Below are 22358 nucleotides of genomic sequence, written 5' to 3'. Positions count from 1 at the left end.
AGATATGGAAGATTCACTGAGGAAAAATAGTTTGCTGAGCAAGGCCAGGGAAGTTACGGAGGCAAGGTGTCAAATAAGTTCAATGCCTAAGAATTGATCTGATGGAAGGAGTTCAACCAGTCAGAAAAAGTGCATCAAACCCGAGCAGCAAGTCAGCCTTACAGTCCTGTAGCTTTTGGAGCACCAGAATGCTCCACTCAGGAGAAAAGGGCCTAGTCGCAACTCTGTAGGAAAAGTATAGAAACCCCACAGAAGCTAACAATAGATACCCTAATTCTCCACCTAGATCCGAGTTCTCAGTCCTCCAAAGAACAAGCTGTTTAAACCCAGTGATTTGCATTAGCCCATTACCTGCAAAAAGACTCAAGGTATGAGCCCAAACTGAAGACTAAGGCAAGATTCGTGACTATTAGCCTAGCTTTGCACTATGGTCATTTCTAGCAAGTGCTTATATTACCATCTGCTTGTCACAAGTTTCACCATGGGTTCTGTAGACCAGCTACTCCGTTCTCTATGAGGCTACTTGGTACTACTCACTGTGCAAGGCTACACAAGGCACCCAAACGGTCTGTAAAATAGCAGGCTCTCTCCATAAGCACCTGGCAGCTGAACACATCGCTCACGCGTGTCTCTGGGAAAAGTCGCAGCATCTGGGCTTCCTGCCTGAGGAATAAGATCCATTAGCAGAACTCTCCGTAGGGAACTCCCACGGTCCGGTATTATTTCACTGGAGATAGATGTTGCAGTGGTCCTTGGTACAGGAACATTAACTTCAGCCCAGGTTATGTTGTTCCAGGTCTCGTACCAGTTTTTGCACTGATGTTTCAGTAATGTTTCACTCTGTTGCACACAATGAGCAGAAAACACCCTGACTCAATAACCTTAAGTACCAGCTGGTTTCACAAACAATCCTACCGCCTTCAGTGACGAAGAAGCAGCAGGCCCTTAATTCTGGCGAGTACCTAGCGCGGTCCCTCTGAATCTGCATCTGGGAGTGCCACACTTCCCCCATTAATGGTGCATTTAGGGAACCTAGATGATTAATTGAGCTGAGTAGCTGAGACGGCTGGTTTCTGACATCAGAAAGAAGCCTCCCCCCCCCGCCCTGCTTTTTCCTTTGACGTTTGTGCAGGTAGGACTTTTTTATTAACATAAATTTGAAAATAAGTAGAAACTGTGAATGATTATTTTTGCATTACACAAAGGAAAACATTTCCTCTCTGGGAGGGTAGCATGGCACAGGAACAAGCTACCTGAAGGGCTCCATCCTCGGAGGTTTTTCAAGACCTGATCTAAACAAAGTCATGGCCGAGCTGACTTAGTGCTGGTGGCAGCACTGCTGGGAGTGGGAGGCTGGACGTGAAGGTGACATCTAGCGGTCCCTTCCACCCAACTTTTACGTGACTCTGTGACTTCTATCCAAAAGGATCAACTTAATTCTGTCAGATATGCAGCAAACATGCAACATAATGCAGCTTGATTTTTGCTTCCTTCAGATATACATACATTTTCAGCAGTTTCTCAATTATAAAAGTCAATTTCACAGTCAGTAAATGGTTCATTTATCGATTCTCATCTACTAAATCCAAGCAGCTCCACAAACAACAATATTCTGGTGACGTACTGAGGGCTAAAAGAAATTACTCACATTTACAGGGAGAAAAAGCACAAAGCCACAAATTGACAGCCTCTCCTCAGTACTGGAGCTATAATTTCAATTGTCAAAAACCTTTGACGTGCCTTGTAGATTAAATATTTAGGAGAGCCGTGCTTCTGTTTAAAAGCTGAGATGAAAGGACTTTCGCCCATTTTGAATTGTAATTTCAGCAAAATCTTTAGGTTGCAATAGTTATTCTATTTCTCTAAGGTTTGAGTTACTCAGGCTGCCAAAGAGCTCTGTCTTAGCAGAAGCTGATCTCTGGTGGAATTCCGCACGTACACTCGACACTTAAATAGAAAGGAGTGAGACTTAAAAGTATAATTAACTAAAAGCCCATATCAGGACCTTAACTTGTAAAAGAATGCTTGCAACACGAAACACAGGCTTGAGCTGCACTCATTGCAAAACCAAGCCCTGAATGCTTTCAGCCCCTGGGATTAAGGCCCTGGTGGTTCTTCAAGAGCAATGCAAAGGACAAGAAACAGATGACTCCTCCTGGCTGGGTTTTCATCTCTGCAGAGAGAATGTGCACAGCAGACAGCTAGGTTATGGCCTGCACCATGGCGTACCAGAACACGTCTCCTTACAGCCTCAGTTCCAGGCAAAAGCTACCGTGAACAGTTAGATTCATACAGATGTCCCGCTTGTTTTCACCATTCCTCTCCACCATAGAAGGGCCTTCTGGGGAAACAGTCTGTGCACCCTGCACCACCTAAATCCCTGGCTGGTCAAAGGCACCAGAGCTGTTCCCATGGGCCATGGTTTAAAACAGCCTCCAGGCTCAACACAGGTTCAGCCTAAGGGACCTGCAGGTATCGGAGGGAACTGGACATATTTACACACAAAGCAAGAATCGTTTGTGCTGAAAATCAAAATTAACCACCATCCATCCTGGTGAGACCCCACCTGGAGTGCTGCATCCAGCGCTGGAGCCCTCGGCACAGGAAAGACATGGGCCTGCTGGAGAGGGTCATCAGAGGGCTGGAGCCCCTCTGCTGTGAGGCCAGGCTGGGAGAGCTGGGGTTGTTCAGCCTGGAGAAGAGAAGGCTCCAGGGAGCCCTTATTGTGGCCTTTCAGTGCTTAAAGGGGGCTGATAAGAAAGATGGGGACAAACTTTTTAGCAGGTCCTGTTGCACCAGGACAAGGGGTGATGGTTTAAAACTAAAAGAGGGTAGATCTAGACTAGATCTAAGGAAGACATTTTTTACAGTGAGGTGAAGCACTGGCACAGGTTTCCCAGAGAGGTGGTCGACACCCCATCCCTGGAAACATTCAAGGCCAGGTTGGAAGGGCTCTGAGCAACCTGACCTAGTTGAAGCTGTCCCTGCTCACTGCAGGGGGCTGGACTAGATGGCCTTTAAAGGTCCCTTCCAGCCCAAACCACTCCGTGGTTCTATGATTCTATAATTTTGCATGTTTATTGAAAGTCTCATCATGCATGTTCTGGTCCTTCAATAGAGTGCTGTGAATATGTGCCTTCTGACTCTGATCATTAAAAGATGTGAAGAGTTTGATCATTTAAGGGTTTGATAATCAGCAAAACAGGTCACTATTTTCTCTGCCACTCTCTAATTGCTGCAGGAAACTCCCTGGTGCGTCTTCTCCATGTGATGTGGTTTCACTCCTGATTTTCTTCTCCTCCCTTGCAGAGCAGAGATCTCACAACGAAAAGAGACTGAGATTTTCTCTAGTGTACTCTGGATTTCTTTGTATTGGTCTGTTCAAGAAAAACACGGTCACTTAAAAAGCTATCTCTGGAAAAAAATGTTTAAGATAAAACTTAATTAAGTTAGTCTTTAACGTGAATAATTAAAACTACGATACTTCCAGAGGGCTGCCATGGAAGAATCTACATTTAGCATAATTTTTTGTAATTTCTGACACTTAAGTATATTGAATTTTTTTTTAAAGTAGCCACAGACATATTTAGTCCACCGTGGTGTGCTTGTTGGCCTCAGGGAATGGGGCAAACAGAATGGAAATGCCTTTTCTCACCGAGAGCCTATTAAAGTCAGCAGTCTGTTAGGAGCTAGATATTACTTCTAGATTTCCTGCCCACTGCTCCGACAGTTTTTCCTACACATTTCTCCAGAGTTGCCCTACAATGCTCGGAAGTCTTTAGCCTCCTGCTTAATCTGACTTCACCAAGCTTTAACTCTCTCATGTGGGAAAGCCAAGGGCATCCTTCCACTGGCGTATGAAGGACTGAAGGTACTGTTGCCAAAGTCAACAGTCTTCCAGTGGTTGCAGTGGATCCTGGAACAGACTCAGTGAGTGACTCTTAATAGGAAAAAAACCAAGGGTGATTTTCCAGAGATATAAGCCAGGCTGAAACTACCTGTATACAGTGACTATTCCCATGCTGCTGCTAAATGACTAAGGAACCAGCGGTAACAGACTGTCACTTTTCACCTTCAGGTCCCCACTATGTGCCCACTATACCATGGGCGGGGAGTGAACGATAGTCCTCACCATCCTGAAGTTACAGAAAGGCTTCTGTGAAAGGGGTGGAGGGACCCTGATCAGCCATCTCAGCACTTCTGCAGAGGCGGGAGCACTTTGGTGGGACTGTATCAGTTCACGAGAAATAAATATGCAAGCAAGAATGCAAGTGACATAGTAATTAATCTTGCTTCAGATGATAAACAAGAGGTGGAGTTGTATGTGTCCTCTTTGCCTAAATACTCTTTGCTTCCTTGTTCAAGGGTCACATAAGAACAGAAAAAATGAAGAGGAGTTTCCAAACAAGTATGGGATAGGAGTTTTGCAACCTTCATGCGCATACTGGAGCGGTTTCCATAAAGATCAGTGCAAGATTAGAAATACACAGAGGAGTTGCTAATCTCCCTAAAGCGGACAGGAAACGTGAAGCTTGTTCAGAGCAGCAACCGTCAAGGCATCCCCAGCCGGACGCCAGTACCTGTTTCCAGGGAGGTCTATCATAGCTCCATAATTTCAAAGTACAGGAAGCCACTTGAAAAGGTAATTTGATTTCACTGAATGCAAGGCGAGGCAGACTAATGGCCTGCGGTTGGAGAGACGTGTGTGGGAGAAGGCAGGGCTGCGGATGGGAGGAAAACGGTCAGGGACGACTGGTAGAGAAACAGTGTCCTGGGTGGCTGTGTGATTTACCGATACTGGGATAAGGGAAGGACTCTGTTGCTCAGGCCTGGGGGAGGCTCTTCCTAGAGGAAGGTTATGGAGCTTCCCCCTATTTTGTGTCACAGAAAAGGCCAGGTAAAGCAGGTGGTCACCTGCCCCAGGCACTTGGTGATATCTACTGGGAGAGGGCAGAAGTTTTATCGTCAAAATTTACCGCAGGAAAGAAAACAACCACAAAATTGCCTATTCTGATTAATTCCAATATATCTTCTTTTCTGGGTATAACAACCCCTTTCTCTCATGCCGTACTGCACACCAGTCTGCACAGAACAGCCCTTTTTTTGTGTGTCGCTCTCAAGAGCCCCCTGCTTCCACTTCTGCAGCTTGGTAGCTCCTGCTCCTCTACGGGGTTAGAGTACATTCAGTGACAGAGCGCAGAAATGAGGGGCAGCAAGGCTTACAGAGCAAGAGACTCACGCTAGCTTTTCCTTTTATCTGCCGTAGATATTTACATCCCTGACAAGTGGGTGGTAAATAGCTGGTGAATATTCCTTTTATGCCAGTCTCCAGCCTTGGGTTCAGCCAATGGACAAATGAAAGGTGGAAGGCACTGGAGAGTGAGGAGCTCCGCACCGCGGGGTGCCTACACCGATATGCCTTTAAGCAACCCTGATCCCTGGGGCCAAGCCTCGTTCTCCTTCCCCTTGTACTTCCACAAGGAGATAAATTCATCAAAAGCCTTTGTGATAGCCTTCCAAAAGCAGGGGCTTCCTGGCTGAGCATTATAGACCTTTTTTTTGGTGCTAGCTTGTTAATGGACATTAATAACACGCGCAGCCACCTCTGAAGCAGAAAGAAAAGGTGAAGGCACATGGTTTGGGTTGCTGACAGAGTCCCAGCCTCCCAGCCCACATCATGGGTGTGTGCAAGGAATTGCTGATGCATGCTCGCGTGAACGACCAGTATGCAGTCAAGCAGTTTCCAGTGAAATGACTCTTAGGGCTTCAGAGCCGATGCCACACAAAAGTCTATTGTTCGTAGGCAGGATCCGCCTCCCTACCCTTTCATTATAAGAGCACAGAACACAACAGTGGCGTGTTTATCTTAGCAGGGTGTTAAGTCCTACTGAGTCACAGACTGCTGGTTTAGGATTAGAAATGGCTTTAGCCCAGCTACTCCAGAACATCCAAAATGCAGGGCAAGGCACAGGTACAACATCGGTGCTTGGACAACAGTTTTAAGACGGTAAAATATGAATAGGCTGAGTCTGAACGTGATGAAAGCACATTTTTTCACAGAGAATGAATGCAAGACAGCTCTGGTGGAGAAACCGGGGGTTGTTCACGGGTAGCTGTCAGCCTGGAGAGGCTGATCTCCTTAGCTGTCCTCTGCAGAGAGGTCGGCTGCTACACAGGGCAGGGGCTTACCTTCAGAATGCCTGAATCTCTCCCTAGGCCAGAATTAGTATCTGTGAACACCCTCATAGACGTGTTCACGCGTTGAAAGTTCCAGCCGAGAGAGATTAAAATCTCAGGAGGCAAGTAACATCTGTTAAGTCCAACACTGAAAGGAACTGTTTCTCTGGCGCATAAAAATTTATAGAGTGGGCCCGGACCGGCATCACATCATCCTATCCTAAATTGAGTCCTGCCTTCACTATAGAGACAACATTGGTTATTTGGACAGCTGGATTCAGCAGAGCAGACAAGCGTCCTGCGGGGAAAGTCTCCTACGCGGTCCCACTGACAGAAAAGTCGCAACTTCATTCAAGCCTATGGTCTGCACCCTCTGCTCCTTTTCCGTTTGGTCCCCCTGCTGCCATGAGCCGGCTCTCAGCCCAGTCTCAGCTCAGTCCCTCCTCCTTTTCCTTAAGGGATAGCTGGTGGAGCTGGAAAAGCACCTCACGAGATATCAAGAGCAGTGTTGAGGGAGGAGGGAGAGGGACCTTACGGACCGCAAGGCTAAAAGTAGTGCAACGACCTACGAGACAGGAACACAACCGGCACTTTCCAGGTGACTCCCTTAGAGAAGCAAACAGTCTGACTGCACACAGGAGGTGAGGTGAGGAGGGAGAAGGAGAGAGGTGAAGGCAGGGTCATGGCTAGGGAACAGCAAAGCAGTACGGAAGGACGACATACATCGAGGACATAAAGGAAGATGGATATAGACAGTTTGGTGCCTCCAGAGAAAGACAGAGGACGTCAGCAGGTAGCATTCAGACAGAAGTGGCATACTGATGTCTATGCAGCCATGCGTGTAGGGGGGTCTTGGGAGAACAAATGAAAGGACAGTATCAGTGGATACATGTCATGGTGGAAAAGGAGCGGTGTTTGAAAGGAGAGAAGGGAAATGCAGGGAATTTGGAAATGAGAGCTGAAATGCTGGAGGAGGAGGAGATGTTTAGACCTTTAGAGGTGCACAGGAGCAACTCACACTGCTGGAGCCCTTGGCACAACAAAAACTATTTTCCTCTGACTTTGTGAGTAAAATGAGTTCACTGACTGGCAAATCCCTTCCCACCCCCTTCCCAGGAGAAAACAGCTTTTACTGCTTGGTCTGTTCAGCTCAGTACTATGGATCTCACATCCAAGTTCTGACTCTCTGAAGAGCCTGTATTTTCTAAGGCCACCAACTACACGCAAGTACACCTCAGCCCTTTCAGCTCCCACCAGCACGGCATCGGTATAACCTCACAAACACCAGGAGGAACTAGATGCAGTGTGACCCTTGCAGAGTTGAGCGGAGCCCTGAGGAAATGGGGCGTACCCCCACTAAGACAAACTCCTAAAATCACAAACCCCCTGTGAGGAATGGCCGGACTTCGCAAGGCACGTGCGTCACATTTGGTCATTCCTGCCTCAACCCCAAAATCAGCAGGGCACCGACAGCGGTGAAGGAGGAGGGGAAGAACAGAGCAGCATGGACAGGCTTTCCCAGCAAGAAAGGAAACACTGTGTAGGCAGCCTGGACTAAGCAGCTCTGAATTTTAATCAGCCCTCTTTTTTTTTTTTTCTGAAGGGGCACATGAAAGTGCAGAAGTCACACATTGGCCTGGCAGGTGGGAACACTGCAGGAATGTCAGGCCAGCCTGATTTCCTGGGAGAACAGGGCTTTGGAAAAAAAGAGTGGCTGCAGTAGAGTTAGACCTGCCTGGGCATCTCCTAGGAATCAGCCATGCTTTCCTACGCCAGCTGCAAACTGTGAAAGATTTTTCATATCTGGCTGATTTAACGTTGCTCATCGCATCAGCCTTATGTTTTGCAGGTACCCTGCTTTCTGGAGAAGTAATTTATTTCCTCAGGACACTCAGACTGCAATAAGCCATCATCTGCTGTGTGACAGCCCCAGACGAGCATTTGGGGTGGTGGTAGCTTACTCACAGGAGGCTCCTGACTGCCCCGCAGCAGTCTCTGGAAAGACAGTTCAGGGCTTATATGTCCAAGAGGATGGGTTAAATAGCAGCAGCAATAGGACCATGCATTCTGCTGGCTTTGCCACAGTTAAGAGCTCCAGCACAAGCCAGTATACAAGGGCTTTGTAGTACTGCTACACCTCAGGATAACGGTCCTGATGTTCCCACCTTGTACATCTGCAAAGCCTTCACCATGGAAAAAGGGCAGGAATCAGCTTCATTTCTCCAAGTGAGAATATGCAGGCGCTGTCTCCACTCTCCCCTCTCCCCGTCCTTGTGTTTGGAGGCATCCATGGGCAAGCGCCTGTCCTCTGCAACCCCCGCTCGGTGTCAGCTCCTCGGAGACCAGTGCCAGCTAGGGCCAGCCCTGGGAACAGCTCTTGCGACGCTTGCCCTTATTATGTGGCTGGCCAAACCGCTGGGCATAGAAAAACACTCATCCTTTCTACAGAGAGTCTCAGGGGATACTGTGTACCACCACGAAGCTAATAAATTAAAAGCCTCCTAAGGCAGCAAATCCTCTGGTGGGTATTCTGGGTGTTGGGTTTTTCATTTTGCTGTTGTTGTTAAAATAACTGCCTAAATAATACATTTAACCAGCAAAAAGTAAACAGGGAAATTATAATTATGAAGCACAAAACGCCCCAAAGATTAGCCTCTGGTGTTATAATCTTTTAAGCAAAAGCTGCCCTCATTTACCCTGAGAAAAAAAGGAACTTGGGAAAATAAACGTGACAGGCTGCGGGATGGAGTCATGGATTTAACCAGCCTCTTCTCTGCAAGGCATTTCAGTTTGGTGGATACAGTCTCCGATGCGAAAGCTAAGCCCAAAATGCAGTGCACAGCTCCCGAGGCTCACTTAATCTTAGTTAGACCGGCAGAAAGAATGGAAGCGGTGTCAAGGGTGATGCACAGCAGGCCTGCAGGAGCCGCCCGCTGCCTGGTACCAAGGGAAGAGCTCCTCAGCCTTATCAGATCTCCTTGGAAAAGACTCTGCACATTCCTAAGGAGGGGCTCAGGACCAGGCCGTGGGATAACCAAAGCTCTGGGCAAGGGATGTGGAACAGGCTGAAACGCCTTTGATCAGTTGAAAGGAGAGAAAAAAGACCTCCACAACCCCCACCCCATCCCTCGTTTGCTCTCCAACATTTGCTGCTGAGAGGATGTGACTGAGCCAGGAGTTCAGAATTCCCCCAGAGCAGAAGTGCTGATCAGACAACCTACCCAACACTGCATTTTAAAAATAGCTTCCAGTTAATGTTGATTTTTTTTACAGCTGTGTTGTTGTTACTGCTAATGTCAAGAAAGAGCACTAAAATAAGGGCTTTTATAACTGAATGAGCTTTGCACTATACTTGGCTCTTGGCTCTTCCAGAACAGGTGATAATTCTGCTTTTGTTTAGGATAGGCATTTTTCTTATATTTTCTCATTCATTTTTCCAGTGGTTTTAAACCTGGACACAAGTTGCTCTTGGGGAGATTCCGATTGGGCACGAGGGGGACATTTTTCACAGTGAGGACAGTCACCACTGGAATAATCTCCCCAGGGAAGGGGTTGGCTCGGCCACGTTGGGCACCTTCAAGAGTCGGCTGGACAGGGCGCTGGGCCAGCTTGTCTAGGCTGGGCTCTTCCCAGAAAGGTTGGACTAGATGGTCCCTGAGGTCCCCTCCAGCCTGGGATTCTGGGATTCTGGGATCTCAAACCCCGAGAATTTTACAGACTGTTTCTAAGGGGTCCAAAACAGAAACAAGGATGTTACCACTAGGTGTAAATCTCTTCTGAAATTTCTTCACCCAAAAATTGCAAGGGTCCATAAACCTAAAAAGACTGGAAAAAGTACCACCCATTTGGTTTATAAGCCTCGTAGAGGATTACAAACACCACAAAACAAGAGTGGCATTGCGATCTAATTGGAAGTGTTTGCATGCTCAGCATAGTAGTCTGTAAAATAAAAAAGCCAGTATTTCACCTTCTAGAGTTGCAGTAGAGAAGTACCATTAATAATGGAGAATTGAAAGATTACGTTTTCTGCGTTATTTCATTCAAGAAGATTGTAAGACAAAAGAAGAAAATTAAAAGACACATAGGGGAGTTTTCTCCAAATAGAAACTAGCTGTGACCTCTTTAATGTACCAAATGAATGAAGGCACTAAAGCCTCCTCCCCTCACCCTCGAACCTCCCTGTGGGAAGCAAAATTGTGCCATCTAGTGGGACTTAGGCCAAGTCTAAGCTGTGCATTCTCACCAGACACTACGCACACCCTACAGACCACCTCTGCCCGAATAATTTCAGGTTACGGCGTGGCCTTTTTTGGGTTCCATTTGCTCCCAGGTTCAAATCCCTCCTCTACTGCAGCTGCAGGAGCGGTCTGCAGCCAGCCTGTTCGCCCTGCCAGGCTTAGGGAGCAGGGAGGACTCCGCGTGCTCAGGAGGGAAGTGTTCAAAAGCTCACTGGGGACTTGCGGGACGGCGAGTGCGTCACGAACAACAGTCCCATGCAACTTCTCAAGCGCAGGCTCTGAACATAGGGGAAAGCAGGGGCAAACGTGGCAGGGTTGGCTGGCTACGGGGAAACGGTTCGCTCCCTGAGCCAGGCAGCACTGGCAAGGTAAGACACATCCCACCAAGGCTGGGTTTTTTCAGGGGCCAGAGGAGGGGAGGGAAAGTCACTTTTTCATTTTTCTGCTAAACCCACGTTTCTTCTTGGCTTCTGAGTTGATGGGAAAGATGGGGAAAATCATTTTCACGAGTAATGTCTTGGCAAATTTGCAACACCAAAGCCATGGGGCTCACCAGGGATGAAGACTCCCCTGCTTGCCAGGCAGCCAGCTACGCCGCACAGCCATAGAGCTGGTGTTTGCAGACAACGCTGTAACACAATGTAAACGGTCTCATTTCCTAGTACTCTTTCGTAACCTTAGTTAAGCAATATAGATTTCAGTACAATCTTTTCAGCTTTGCCCTTTATGGACTAGTGTATCTTTACGCCACACAGGCACTTCCCTGATTGCGATTTTTTTCTTGTGTGCTGGTGATAGGAGAGCGCCGGATACTGTCCGATTCCAATACTAAGATCAGTCCAAGTGTTGCAGGTGACTTACACACCTAACTAATAAAACCTGACAGAGGTCCTTCGGGAGCGCTCGTTAGTGCCTCGGCCACAACAGGTGAATCAGTAACAACGCCGCACGTTTTCAGTATTAGAAAAAGTAAAGTTCACTGGCCAGTCCTCAAATAATTAACAACCTTTTCCTCTACAATTGCAGCGAGAAGTGACCTTTTCCAACAAAACATAAGCTGTTTTCCTCCAACTCAAAGCATCCCCTGGAATAACTGGATCAGCTCTGCGCACCGGCAGACCTTTGTCTTGCATGAATCAACATGGAAAGGAATCTTAGGAATGTTTTGGTCATTTCTTTCGGATTTTTACTTCTCTTCACTGCTTACGGAGGACTCCAGAATCTACAGGTAAGCGGAGCATCTCCCGCCAGTTGGCAGGACAGCTGCCCTGGAAGGGCACGGGCCGGCCAGCTGCGTGAAACCCGCCAGCCTCTCCACCGTGTCCGTGAGGAAGGCATACACAGGAATTTTTTAAGGTGGGTTTGGACATCCACTTAGTGCAGGTTAGTATCCCTCACCCGGATCCATAGCATTTACTAAATATTTTATTCCAGTACTTCTCAAATAGTTTGAACCCTTGTGTCAAACAAGTATTCCTTAGGTCCGCAAAAGCTGTTTGAATGAAAACTAAATTTCTCTGAGATTATTCTCAAAATAATATATTGCAGAATGGAAAACAAATTGCATTTCTGGAAAGGATTTGGTTTGAAGATTTCTAAATTGCTACAATTTTTTTATTGTTATACAGCGATGTAAAATAATAAAACCGTATGCCCAATCCATTAAATAATTTAAGTATTAAATAATACAATAATTCCTGCCATCATGATATAACAATAATAATAAAAAATACTATTTTAAATCAAATGCAGCTGTGGTTTGTACTGGCATTAACATCTTAAAACACTGTAGCAGAGATGGGTTTCTAGAATGACTTGAACACTCAGGATACGATCAGAGCTGGCTTGTTTCACATGGCCGAAATAAAAGACTGAGGGTTACTGTGGCTGTCTATGAGTATTTCAGAGTAAACACAAGGAGGAACTTCTCAGACTAGAAGACTGCTGTTCTAACGACAAATAAACTGATATAAGTCATCCACGAGTAACTTTAGGCAGGATATTAAAAGATTACCCTGATCAACAGGGTTGGATTTTCCCACTGGTGTGGGAACCTGTATGCTCTGAAGGTGGAACTTGATATATGGCACGATGCACTTGTTTGCAGTAACACGGGGTTGACCTCAGTTCAGGAAGAGGTCCCTGCTAGCTCTGTACACCTCTCTATTCTCCTCTCCTTGAGCAGCTTCTGTCTGCTGACGCTGTCAAATTCTGAGTTCAGGGAGGTTCTGCAAAAACAGTCCCAAAAACGGATGGAGATGTTACGAGCTGGACAGGCTAACGAGGTGGATAAAGATAAAGATAAAGATAAAGTCACAAGTCACAAGTCAGCCCCACCGTCTGAAATGGTACACGCTCAGGTTAAGGGCTGGACCATAAAGCCTCCACTAACACTGCAGGAGGGACTGGTGCTGACTGATGAACCAGCCCTCTCCTCCCTCTAGTTCGTCTTGGTGGTTGAAGCGGACTTGCAGAGAGACAATCAGAAGTAGGTTATTTTATCGTATGTAGCCTGCAGGACGAGCATTAAAAACTTCCATCATTTATTTCAACATTCCCCCCCAAAAAAAGAAAAAAAACCCAACAAAACAGTAACAATTAACCTAATTCTATGATTTTGGAGGCCTGGCTCCTAAATTTTGGAAACTGTAGCTGACAAAACGAGGCATGTGACATTTCAGAAATAGGACCTCAGTGACCAGGAAGCCTCTTTGCCTGTTCACAAACAACTATTCCGATTCTCAAATACATCGACACTGCTCGACAGAGAACCTCCTGCATGGCCGGACCACGCAGCCACCACAGGGCTGGGAGGTGTTTGGTGCCGGTACCAGCAGCCTCGCCCTCCTCCAGCGCTCTCCAGTGCTACCCCGCCAGTATCCATCCCCCTTCCAAAATCGTACTGGATTGTGTCAGCTTTTAATGAAACAAACAGGAAAATGTTGATAAGCAGCATCTTGATCTCGTTGTAACTTTCACAGTATCAAAGCAAGAGAAGAACCATCTTGAACATAGAATTTAAAACCTAGTTAGATCAGTAAAATGTTATTCCTCCCTTGTGTGAAAGTGTGGGTGAATCGATTACTTCCAACTACAAAGGGCTGCTGTGAGCATATTAGGATATATTGACCTTGGCCTCCGAAGAATTTCAAAATGATCAGACCTGTAGTTTAAAGCAAACAATCTTCCACTGTCACTAAATCAGCTCTTGCAATGCAGATCTGAGTATTTTCCTGCCTGAGACAAAAGGGGAAGGCCAAGAAAAGAGGTTATCCTTCATCCAGTTTGCTTCCAAAGACAAACTCCAACAAATTACGTTAAAGAATCTACAGTCTGACTTACCAGAGCTTTGACTCTGAGCAGTCATCACCTGGTTCTGTATCATATTTTCATAAATGGGCTACCATTGTGAGGAAAACCATAAATCCACGATCAGACTGCTTTGGGGAAAGGAGACAGTAGCACCCAGCCCCAGCTTCCACATCTCTCTGTTTCTGCCTGAAGCCACGCTCTGTGCACCATAGTAACAGATGCCTGTGATAAGATTTGCCTCAACCGCTGTTTTTGTCCGTGCAGAGCAGTCTCCACGCAGAAGAAGGCCTGGGTGTCGCTTCCCTAAGTGCGCTCTACGCTGCGCTCATCTTATCGTCCATGTTCCTCCCTCCAATCCTCATCAAGAAGCTGGGCTGCAAGTGGACCATCGCAGGCTCTATGTGCTGCTACATCGCATTCTCCTTAGGGAACTTCTACGCTAGCTGGTACAATTTAAATATTTTAACCCTGTCTATTGTGTTTGAACAAAATCAATAAGGGTCAAGTTCGTTCTTCTTTTTCTTCTCAATCCCTACTCTACCTCTGTGTTGCGGATTTGAAAGTTGGATGCAAAAGGCGTTACCTGCAAGAAACAGGGATAAATAAATCCAGTAGCAGGTGAAAATGTGAAAATGTGCAAAAACCCAGGATGAATGCATCCATCCACCCACCTGAAGCTGCTTCTCTAACTCATGTCTGTAGCAGAGATTTCCCTTTAGGAAAGAAAAAAATTAAAAATCAGAAGTTTCATTTAAAATCCAAATGACTTCTAGGACTGTTTAGGAAAAGATTGGTAGGGGAAGGCTCTCTTCCAGCCAGTGGCTCTGGGAGCAGAGGACGACGGGAGAAGGCCAGTTCCTGCCTTGCCCTTTCAGAGGTGGATGAACAATTTACCTCGGCTCTCCAGTGACAGGGGACGCAACTCTGCGGAGGAAAGCTGTTGTGAGCCATCTTCTGATGCGCAGGTGCAACTGAATTCTCTGTTACAAGGGCACATGAGCACAGACCTAGCCAGCCTAGCCCAGACCTAGCGACACAGCTGTGGGTGACTGCACATCCTAAACTTCGTAAGGCTGCCCCTTCCTCGACATGTAGTAGATTCACTGAATCACACAAAAGATAGATCTATTTCTTTGATGTCTATTTTTGCCTCTGGATCTTTGGGCAAATGATTATTATGCTAATGGATGATAACTACGCTAAATAAAGTGTTCTTTGGCAGGTACACACTAATCCCTACCTCTGTGATCCTGGGCTTAGGAGGAGCACCACTCTGGTCTGCCAAATGCACTTACCTCACCATCGCTGGCAATTCATATGCTGAGAAAGCAGGAAAAAACGGGAAAGACATTATCAGCCAATACTTTGGGGTCTTCTTTCTGATATTTCAGTCCTCCGGCATCTGGGGAAATCTCATCTCATCCTTGATATTTAGCCAAGCTTCCAACAAAGGTAAAATATATTTTAAAATCTATAAACATCATATGGGTCTAGATAGGCGAAAGGTGGATTTCCGTAGCTGTGCTAGTGAACCTCAGTTGCCTTCGCAGTCAGTGGAAACAGACACCTCAGGTGTGACTTAGCTCATTTGAAGGCAGATGCCTGAAACAGATGTCCTAAATCGCTCTCTGGAAGCATCTATTTTCTATCAACTCTTCATCAGCTATAGGGTTCAGACAACTAGCTCAAAAATGGATGTCTACTGAATTCCTTTTGAATTCCACCCAGTTTGTAAAGCACAGATAGGCTGCTGACAGTGACAGCCTTTCACATCTGACTTCTATTTAAAGTGGATTAAAACAAAAGGCAAAACACTGAAGCAGCCTTTTCGCAAAGCTTGTAGTATTGGATTAATTTGCTGTTAAACTTTCAAGGTTGGTCGAGCTGACGCTGGCGCTTGCTGAAAATGAGTGCTTTACAGAATTGTCAAGAAGAGACAGAAGTAGCTGTTGGCAGGAGCCTGCACGGCAGGGCTCCTCTGCTGTATTTCAGGCTCAGACAACAGATGCCGATGTAGCTTGAAGAAATCACTCAGCAGTTCTGCCCTCATTTCCCATGCCTGCAATTGGGGTATGCTTTGAAAGGGAAGTTGTGAAGATAAATTTGTATGTGGACCCCTCCTTAGAGATTCAAAGTCTACAGCCTTTTATCATTGCAGATCCCCCCGCATTCCCTATCCTGTCAAAGGCAGAGCAGGATGGACGTGGAAAGAGCTTTCCATATACACTGCTACTATGAATAGCAAGAAGTCACTTCTCTTCCCTGGCTCAGTTAAACAGTGTGTCCTTTGGAGGATATTCAAACAGGCATTCAGTTAAACCTAAATATCAGGCAGCTGGCATCAGGTTTTAATCTTTGAACCCTTGGCTTTATAGCACGGTAGTTGTCACAAGGTGTGATACTTAGGGAGACTCACGCTTCCTCTAAACGCAGTCAACTAGAGATGAAACACCATCAAAGCAGAATGCTAAAGGACTTTATCGGGTGCAGCCGAGCCCTGCTGACCTGATCACAACGTCTCAGGAGGAAACGGCCGCACCGGTTTCATTTGCAGGGTGGAGGCTCTGGTGCAGCTGTGGGGTCTGCACAGACAGTAACCATTTTACTCCCCTCTGCCTCACAGCACACATCACGTTACGTGATGTTAATAAGAGGATTAAAATACTCTTTTTCTATCTTGTAAATCCTCTCCTAGTTTCACATCTGAGGATGTTCCCCTAAATTCTAAGGAAACTCTAACTTTTACTTATTTTTTATCGGTTACATTGGATTTCAGGAGTTGTGCTCCTGAGAAGCGTGCTGTGAACAGCTCTCAGGCCCAAAGGCCTTGCGTAGCCTCACAACAGCGATGAGCAGTCATACTGCAAGCTTCCCAACTGTGCCTCCTCAGTGAGACTCAGCTTTAACCTAGAGGGAGCTCCTCGCAGGGGGCTAAGGCTCTCCAGGCACCCGCCACTTTTCCTTTCCCCTGACAGCGCAGCAAAGAGATGCACCCATATTGTCCAGATACTTAAAATGTATAATTTCAGCGATCAGTGATTAGGTATGTATCCGCAGAATCCAGATGCACAAAAATCAGGTGGATATGTGCACTTGACATATTGCCTGCACCACCACATCCAGACACAGCAAGGCAGGCTACACCATGAGGTAACACTACAACAGAAGACAGTAATCAATGTAAATTACAAGAGTCATCCTTTCTCAGTCATCAATATTGCAGCCTTATTTCCAGAGGAGCAGAGCAGACCTCGCCTTGCAGCTTCCATATCACTAATTGCATGTGCATCTCCATCTCCAGATGATGCACAAACAGATAAGAAAACTGGTTTACATACTTCCACGCTTTACCAGTGTGACTCGCTCACCTTTTGCATACGGTAATTTGGCTGAGGGTCTGTTTGTTCAAAACTGCGTAGCAGTAGCCACCGGCTATAATAAGATAAAGATTTTCTTTACATTATTATTTTTTATCTGATGTAGAACCTATGAAGCTAGGTAAACAGCTGATTCATCTTGCAGTGGCTTTGATTGGAAGCGACGGGGAAGAACACACTAAAAATAGTTACACAATAATTGAATAATTGAAAAATTACAGATCTAGTCCTGTTTAAGGAATCGGCCAAGGGATGCTGCCTTGCCCTTTGTTGTGCTTGGACCAGTGACAAATTCTGCAGCGAAAGCATTGAAATAATTGTGCAGCTTTCTGATCACCCTTCCCCACCAGACAGCTTTCTCAGGCTCACACTTTGGGTTAGTGTTTCTTCTTTACAGACAGGGTACTGGAGGAAGCGGGCATGGTGTCGTGGTGACAACACGGGCTGCGAGCACACGCACGTGCGTGGCTTTCACACGTGCCCAGCACTACACTGATGGGATTGAACAAAGCACAGGTCTTACTCCAAACCCTGCCAAACTGTTCTAGTCTCAAGTATGTTCTCAAAGAGTAATAAAGCCAGTAATAAAGTAACAAAGCCAGGAAAAGCTGTTTTCTTGGAAGACTGCATTAGTGGGTAACCATAACTTGAATTTATAAAACAAAACGATGTCTCAAGCTGGTTTCCATTCCTGTAACATCTACAGAAATTACCTGGAGAGGGATAATGTCCTCTGGCTGTAAGAACTGAGGTCTATCAGTTCATGCTGGTGCAGACTGAGGGACCTGACTTGTGGGGTGTTATGATTAAGAAGTGCAGATACACACTGGAACTTTAAATACTGCAAACCGAGCTTGGATTCAGATTTCAGTCTCTGGCTTTAGTCCATGTCTCCATGCAACCATCAATTCAGTGTTCTGTCCTGAGCAACTGTTTCTGTTAAACCAAATTTTTGTGTGTTAAACTGGGATTCTGAAGTTAAACATCTCTAATCAGGAAGGATTTGAAACTAGGCTCAATCACCAAGCGCTGGATTCCCTTCTCCTTATATCCTTACATATAGCGTGCACTCATCTGATCTCTTCCCTGGCCTGCCTTTCTTTTGGTTTTTACTGAATCAGTGGAACTCTCAGAAGAAAACCTGGCATGCTGCGGAGCGTATGACTGCACGACCGATACCAGTAACACCACTGGGTCAGCAGAACCCTCCAGCTCCTTAATCTACACTCTGCTAGGGAGCTACACTGGTAAGTAATCCACTGCTACTGTGAAACCTAGCGTGACTTTGCAGATTAAGTTTCCAACTTCCTCCTTCAATCCAATTCGCTAAAAGGAAATAAGATATGTGAGAGCTGTAAACAACGCCTTCCTCAATAGTTTCAAACGCTTTGTGCCAGTGCCGTATCAGTCTTCTCTAAAGGAGCAAGACATTCTTTACACCTTTTCACCCGGAATAAAGCTGAAGCCCAGCATAGCGACCTCACTGTTTGCCCGAAGTCAGTGCTGCTCTACAGACCAGAATCAGAAGTACGCCCACATTGCAATCAGAGGGTTACAGCACCTTATCCAGTTATGCATGAGATGATAGTTTTACATTCTCTATCTTCAGGATCAGCAATAGTGAACTACTTACTGGTGGCTTTGGGCAGATTTATATAAGCACGCAGCGGTCCGAGGCGCTAAGAGCAGCCTAGCTAGTGGTGCCTGCACTCACCAACTTCTAGTCATCTGGGGACGCCTACCAGAACTGGCTGGTGTCCTACCACACGTCAAACAGCTTCAGCACAAGAACTGCACTGTAATTAGAGGTGGACCTGAGCCACGGCTCCCAGAACATGCAGTCATTTGGGGGAAGGTTATTGGATCCCTGCTGAGACTTTAGAACTTCAGTCAATTCTCAGCTGTGATGCTTGAATTATAACACCTTAGCGTGACAGGCAAAGATAAAGAGAAGCACTTGACAAATTGTCATGTCTCCCATTTAGTAACTACAGCTGCTATAGACCTTCCTTGCATAAGGCTAGAAAGGAATCAAAGACAGGGAAGGCTGATGCCATCAAAAGTCAGAAAGACAAAAATAGATACGCAAAGATTCATTCAGTAAGGAAAGTTCAAAAAGTATTCTTCTCAAAACGAGTTCTTCCCTGGATAAAGGGGAAGTATCAGGCAAGGCAGTATGTCCCCTCAGCTCTGTTAAAGTATCTTTGCAGTCTCTGCACGTGGATGTACTCCCTATGCTGAGACAGATGCACAGAATGTGTCATGTGGTCAGAGAGTGTGCGATCTGGTCGGAGCCAGCCCCCACCAGACAAGCGTGTCACAGCAAACCCTCCCTCCTGCCCAAACCTCCATTCCTAATTGGTGAGAAAATGAAAAGAATATCCCGCCACTTCCCTTCCAGAGTGTGCTGGAGCTGATGCCTTTCTGCTAAAGGCAGGTTTGGCTCACAAGTTTAAATTTAATTTTGATGACTAACATATACGGCACCCCCTTAGGCTTTGCTCATGCAAAATGAATGCAACCCAGCTGTCTACTGACCCCACACCAGTAGGGTTTCATTTTTCTTTTGAGCTTTTAATAAAAGATATGTCTTTTCCTACCTCGAGGGAAACCAAATAGCTAAATATTTCATTCACACACATTTTTTAAATGTCGCCTCTATTTAGTTACTGAATACATATTTGGCCCAGCTTGGGTGGAGACAATAATGAATAAGTCTTTTGTTGTTTAGTTTTCTTGAGGACTGCAAATGTTTCTATTTATGTTCATATCAACTACTATTAAGCCATGCAGTTACTTATCTCCTATAACTGCTCTTGATTCATTTGACATATCTGTTAGAATATTTGTCCTGCAAATATGGATGTCCCGCTCTCGCCCATGTAAGTCCTGCAATCACCCATAACCGCTAATAAACACCCTGGCAGAACCGACGACTTACATCGCGAAGGGTTTACAGCTCAGCCACAGGGGAGAACCAGGACACCAGAGAATACAATTTCATTCTAGGAGACATGTATGAGAAACAATATGAAAAAAAGAGAAAAAGATGGCAATTTACTGTACATCTGCTAATATATTCTGGCAGTAAAAGTTCACAGAAAAGAGCATGCCCGTACAGAGTACCTTAGGAGCACATCGCACAGGCAGCATGGATGGGAAGACGTGCCTGCTTCTCCTCTTACTCTGAACTCCACGTGTTTCCATGGATGGATTTCTAGTCAGCATAAGTAAGACAGGAAGCATAATCACACCTTGCATCTGTGATGAAGCCATCAGTTGTGAATCTGTGGCTGCTTTATGTATATTATGAGCCACAGTTATCTTCTTGATAACAGGAAAAAAAATTTGACTCAAACAAACCTAGACCAATACTTACATGAACATTTTCCGATTTACTACCCCATGTATTCTTTCATATGCTGCTCCTGCTAGGAAATTATAGGTTCAAAGCTGTAACTTCCATCTTTTTCAAGTCACCCAGAGCTGACTGGAAAAGGAAAAAAAAAAGCAACGTGTACTGGGATCCACGACAGCAGTTCTACTTGTAGCCCTTTATTTTTCTTTCCGTGTATTGGAAGGAAGATCCCTCCCAGCCATGAAAACCTTGGCACGGGAAGTGACTATTCCTCTCTCATGTTGATCTACAGTCTTCTGATAGCTCCCGAGGGAGCTGTTTCTGGCCAGCTCCCTGTCCCCGCGGCCCCCGGCTTGCCCTGGAAGGGTGAGCGATCACCCTCTGCGGCCGCGCAGCTGCCCCTGGCGGCTGTCACAACAGGCCGGTCACAGCTCAGCTGAGGGGATCTGCGAGGCTCACAGCTGTATGCAGAAGATGTGAATGTAGATCAGGCCTTCTTGTTTACACAGAAATGGCCTCTACACTGCAGCGGAATCAGAGGCATCTGCCAAAACATCCCACAGAGAGCTAAGCACTAAGTCAGAACAATAACAGCAGCAAGCGACTTCCCATCATTCTTCCAGCATTCCTCATTTTTTCATGAACTTTTTGTTTTGTTTTTGCAGCTAGTGGTGTGCTAGCTGTGCTGCTGATCGTTGTATTTCTGGACCAGATCAAACCTGACCAAGCAGAGACCGAGAAAGAAATACTAGAGACACCATCCTTTTGGTCTACGTTCCTAGCAACTTTCCAGCATCTTAAAGATAAAAGACAGTGTCTTCTAATCCCTCTGACAATGTACAGTGGGTTTGAACAGGGTTTTCTTTCTGGTGACTACACAAAGGTGTGGATGACAATGAAAATCTATTTCTCTTTAATTGGTTTTTGTGCCTCTGTGTCTTACTATTGCATCTGATCTATATTTACTTGCTCAATGAAGATGTTTTCAGTGATGATTTGTGGTTTGCTAAATTACTGCTCGCTTCTACTCGAATGAACTCTGAGTGACATCTTCAAACAGGAGAGGCCGGCCGTAAATATGTCCCTTGGAACAGCCTTAAAAAGAGCGCTGCAGAGAGCTTAACTCACCAGTGGAGGCCACAGCAGAGAGCTACAGGTTCAAACTCTTCAGCTTGTTGTAAATAAAAAACTGGGAGAAAGCCAGAAGTCTGCAAAGCTTTTATATCTTCCTTCCTTCTGGCTTCCCTAGAGCGTAGAAGTGCAAGTCAGCACACTTACCACATATTTGATTTTGAGCACCTTTACGGTAAGAGGGCAAACCCTCAATGTGGCTGGCTGAATGCCCTCACCAGTCACTAGTGCAACAGGTCCAAACCCTGCTGGACTGAAATGATCAAACCACTTCTGCTCCTCCAGCTCCTCTACAACCCTAGGCCCACAGCAGGTCTGTTCTCCGGACACTGGTTGAGAAAGCCTCCAAAGAAAGGGGCCAAACTTCCTGAGTGGCTCATTTGACACTTAAGCTTTCAAACCTCGCATATAACAGCAGAGTGCACTTGCTGCTGTGTTTGAATGGATTGAAAGGGGCACTCACCCCATGGCCATCTCCATGGGGTGTACACTCTTATAGGTGAGGTTCTCTTCATCTCTTGGGAGCTGCTCTGTAATGACCATAGCGGTGACTGTCAATTTTCATCTCTCGGGCTATGAAGGGAAGGGCAGAACATTTCTAATGCCACTTCTAGGAGTTTTATTTGCACAGTGAGCAGTGCTCCAGCTTCTTCTCCTGCTTGTTACAGCTCTGTTTGCATGGCATCAGTCTGATTGGGATCTGGGTTAGAAATATCGCTGCTGAAGGCCAGCTATGTCAATACGCCAGAGTCTTGTCAGCAAACT

General features: G+C 46.0%; 1 protein-coding gene and 1 long non-coding RNA gene across 9 annotated transcripts in view; one reads left to right on the top strand and one right to left on the bottom strand.

The window, feature by feature from the left end:
* LOC135312417 (uncharacterized) overlaps window positions 1–22358 on the bottom strand; it is a 98406-nt gene that overhangs the window by 63787 nt on the left and 12261 nt on the right. The window contains exon 4 of one of the 3 annotated variants that reach the window (XR_010371919.1): window positions 538–663. The exons of the other annotated variants lie outside the window; for them this stretch is intronic. This is a non-coding gene — a long non-coding RNA (uncharacterized LOC135312417). The remainder of the gene's footprint in view (window positions 1–537; window positions 664–22358) is intronic. 3 annotated transcript variants of the gene reach the window in all.
* UNC93A (unc-93 homolog A) overlaps window positions 1–22358 on the top strand; it is a 45342-nt gene that overhangs the window by 12493 nt on the left and 10491 nt on the right. Inside the window, exons 1-6 of one of the 6 annotated variants that reach the window (XM_064445580.1) lie at window positions 10475–10783; window positions 11442–11643; window positions 13992–14173; window positions 14950–15179; window positions 18226–18351; window positions 21128–21345. In XM_064445580.1, the coding sequence (XP_064301650.1) occupies window positions 11557–11643; window positions 13992–14173; window positions 14950–15179; window positions 18226–18351; window positions 21128–21345 (843 nt within the window). In that variant the 5' untranslated portion in view covers window positions 10475–10783; window positions 11442–11556. Of the gene's footprint in view, window positions 1–10474; window positions 10784–11178; window positions 11644–13991; window positions 14174–14949; window positions 15180–18225; window positions 18352–21127; window positions 21346–22358 lie in introns of those variants that run through there. The other 5 variants (XM_064445579.1, XM_064445576.1, XM_064445578.1 and 2 more) reach the window with 5 other exon arrangements.

The sequence above is a fragment of the Phalacrocorax carbo genome, chromosome 3 (genome assembly GCF_963921805.1).
Source record: "Phalacrocorax carbo chromosome 3, bPhaCar2.1, whole genome shotgun sequence".
In the NCBI taxonomy this organism is placed as follows: domain Eukaryota; kingdom Metazoa; phylum Chordata; class Aves; order Suliformes; family Phalacrocoracidae; genus Phalacrocorax; species Phalacrocorax carbo.
Note: the sequence above shows the minus strand (reverse complement) of the source record. Positions and strands in the feature narration are given on the sequence as shown.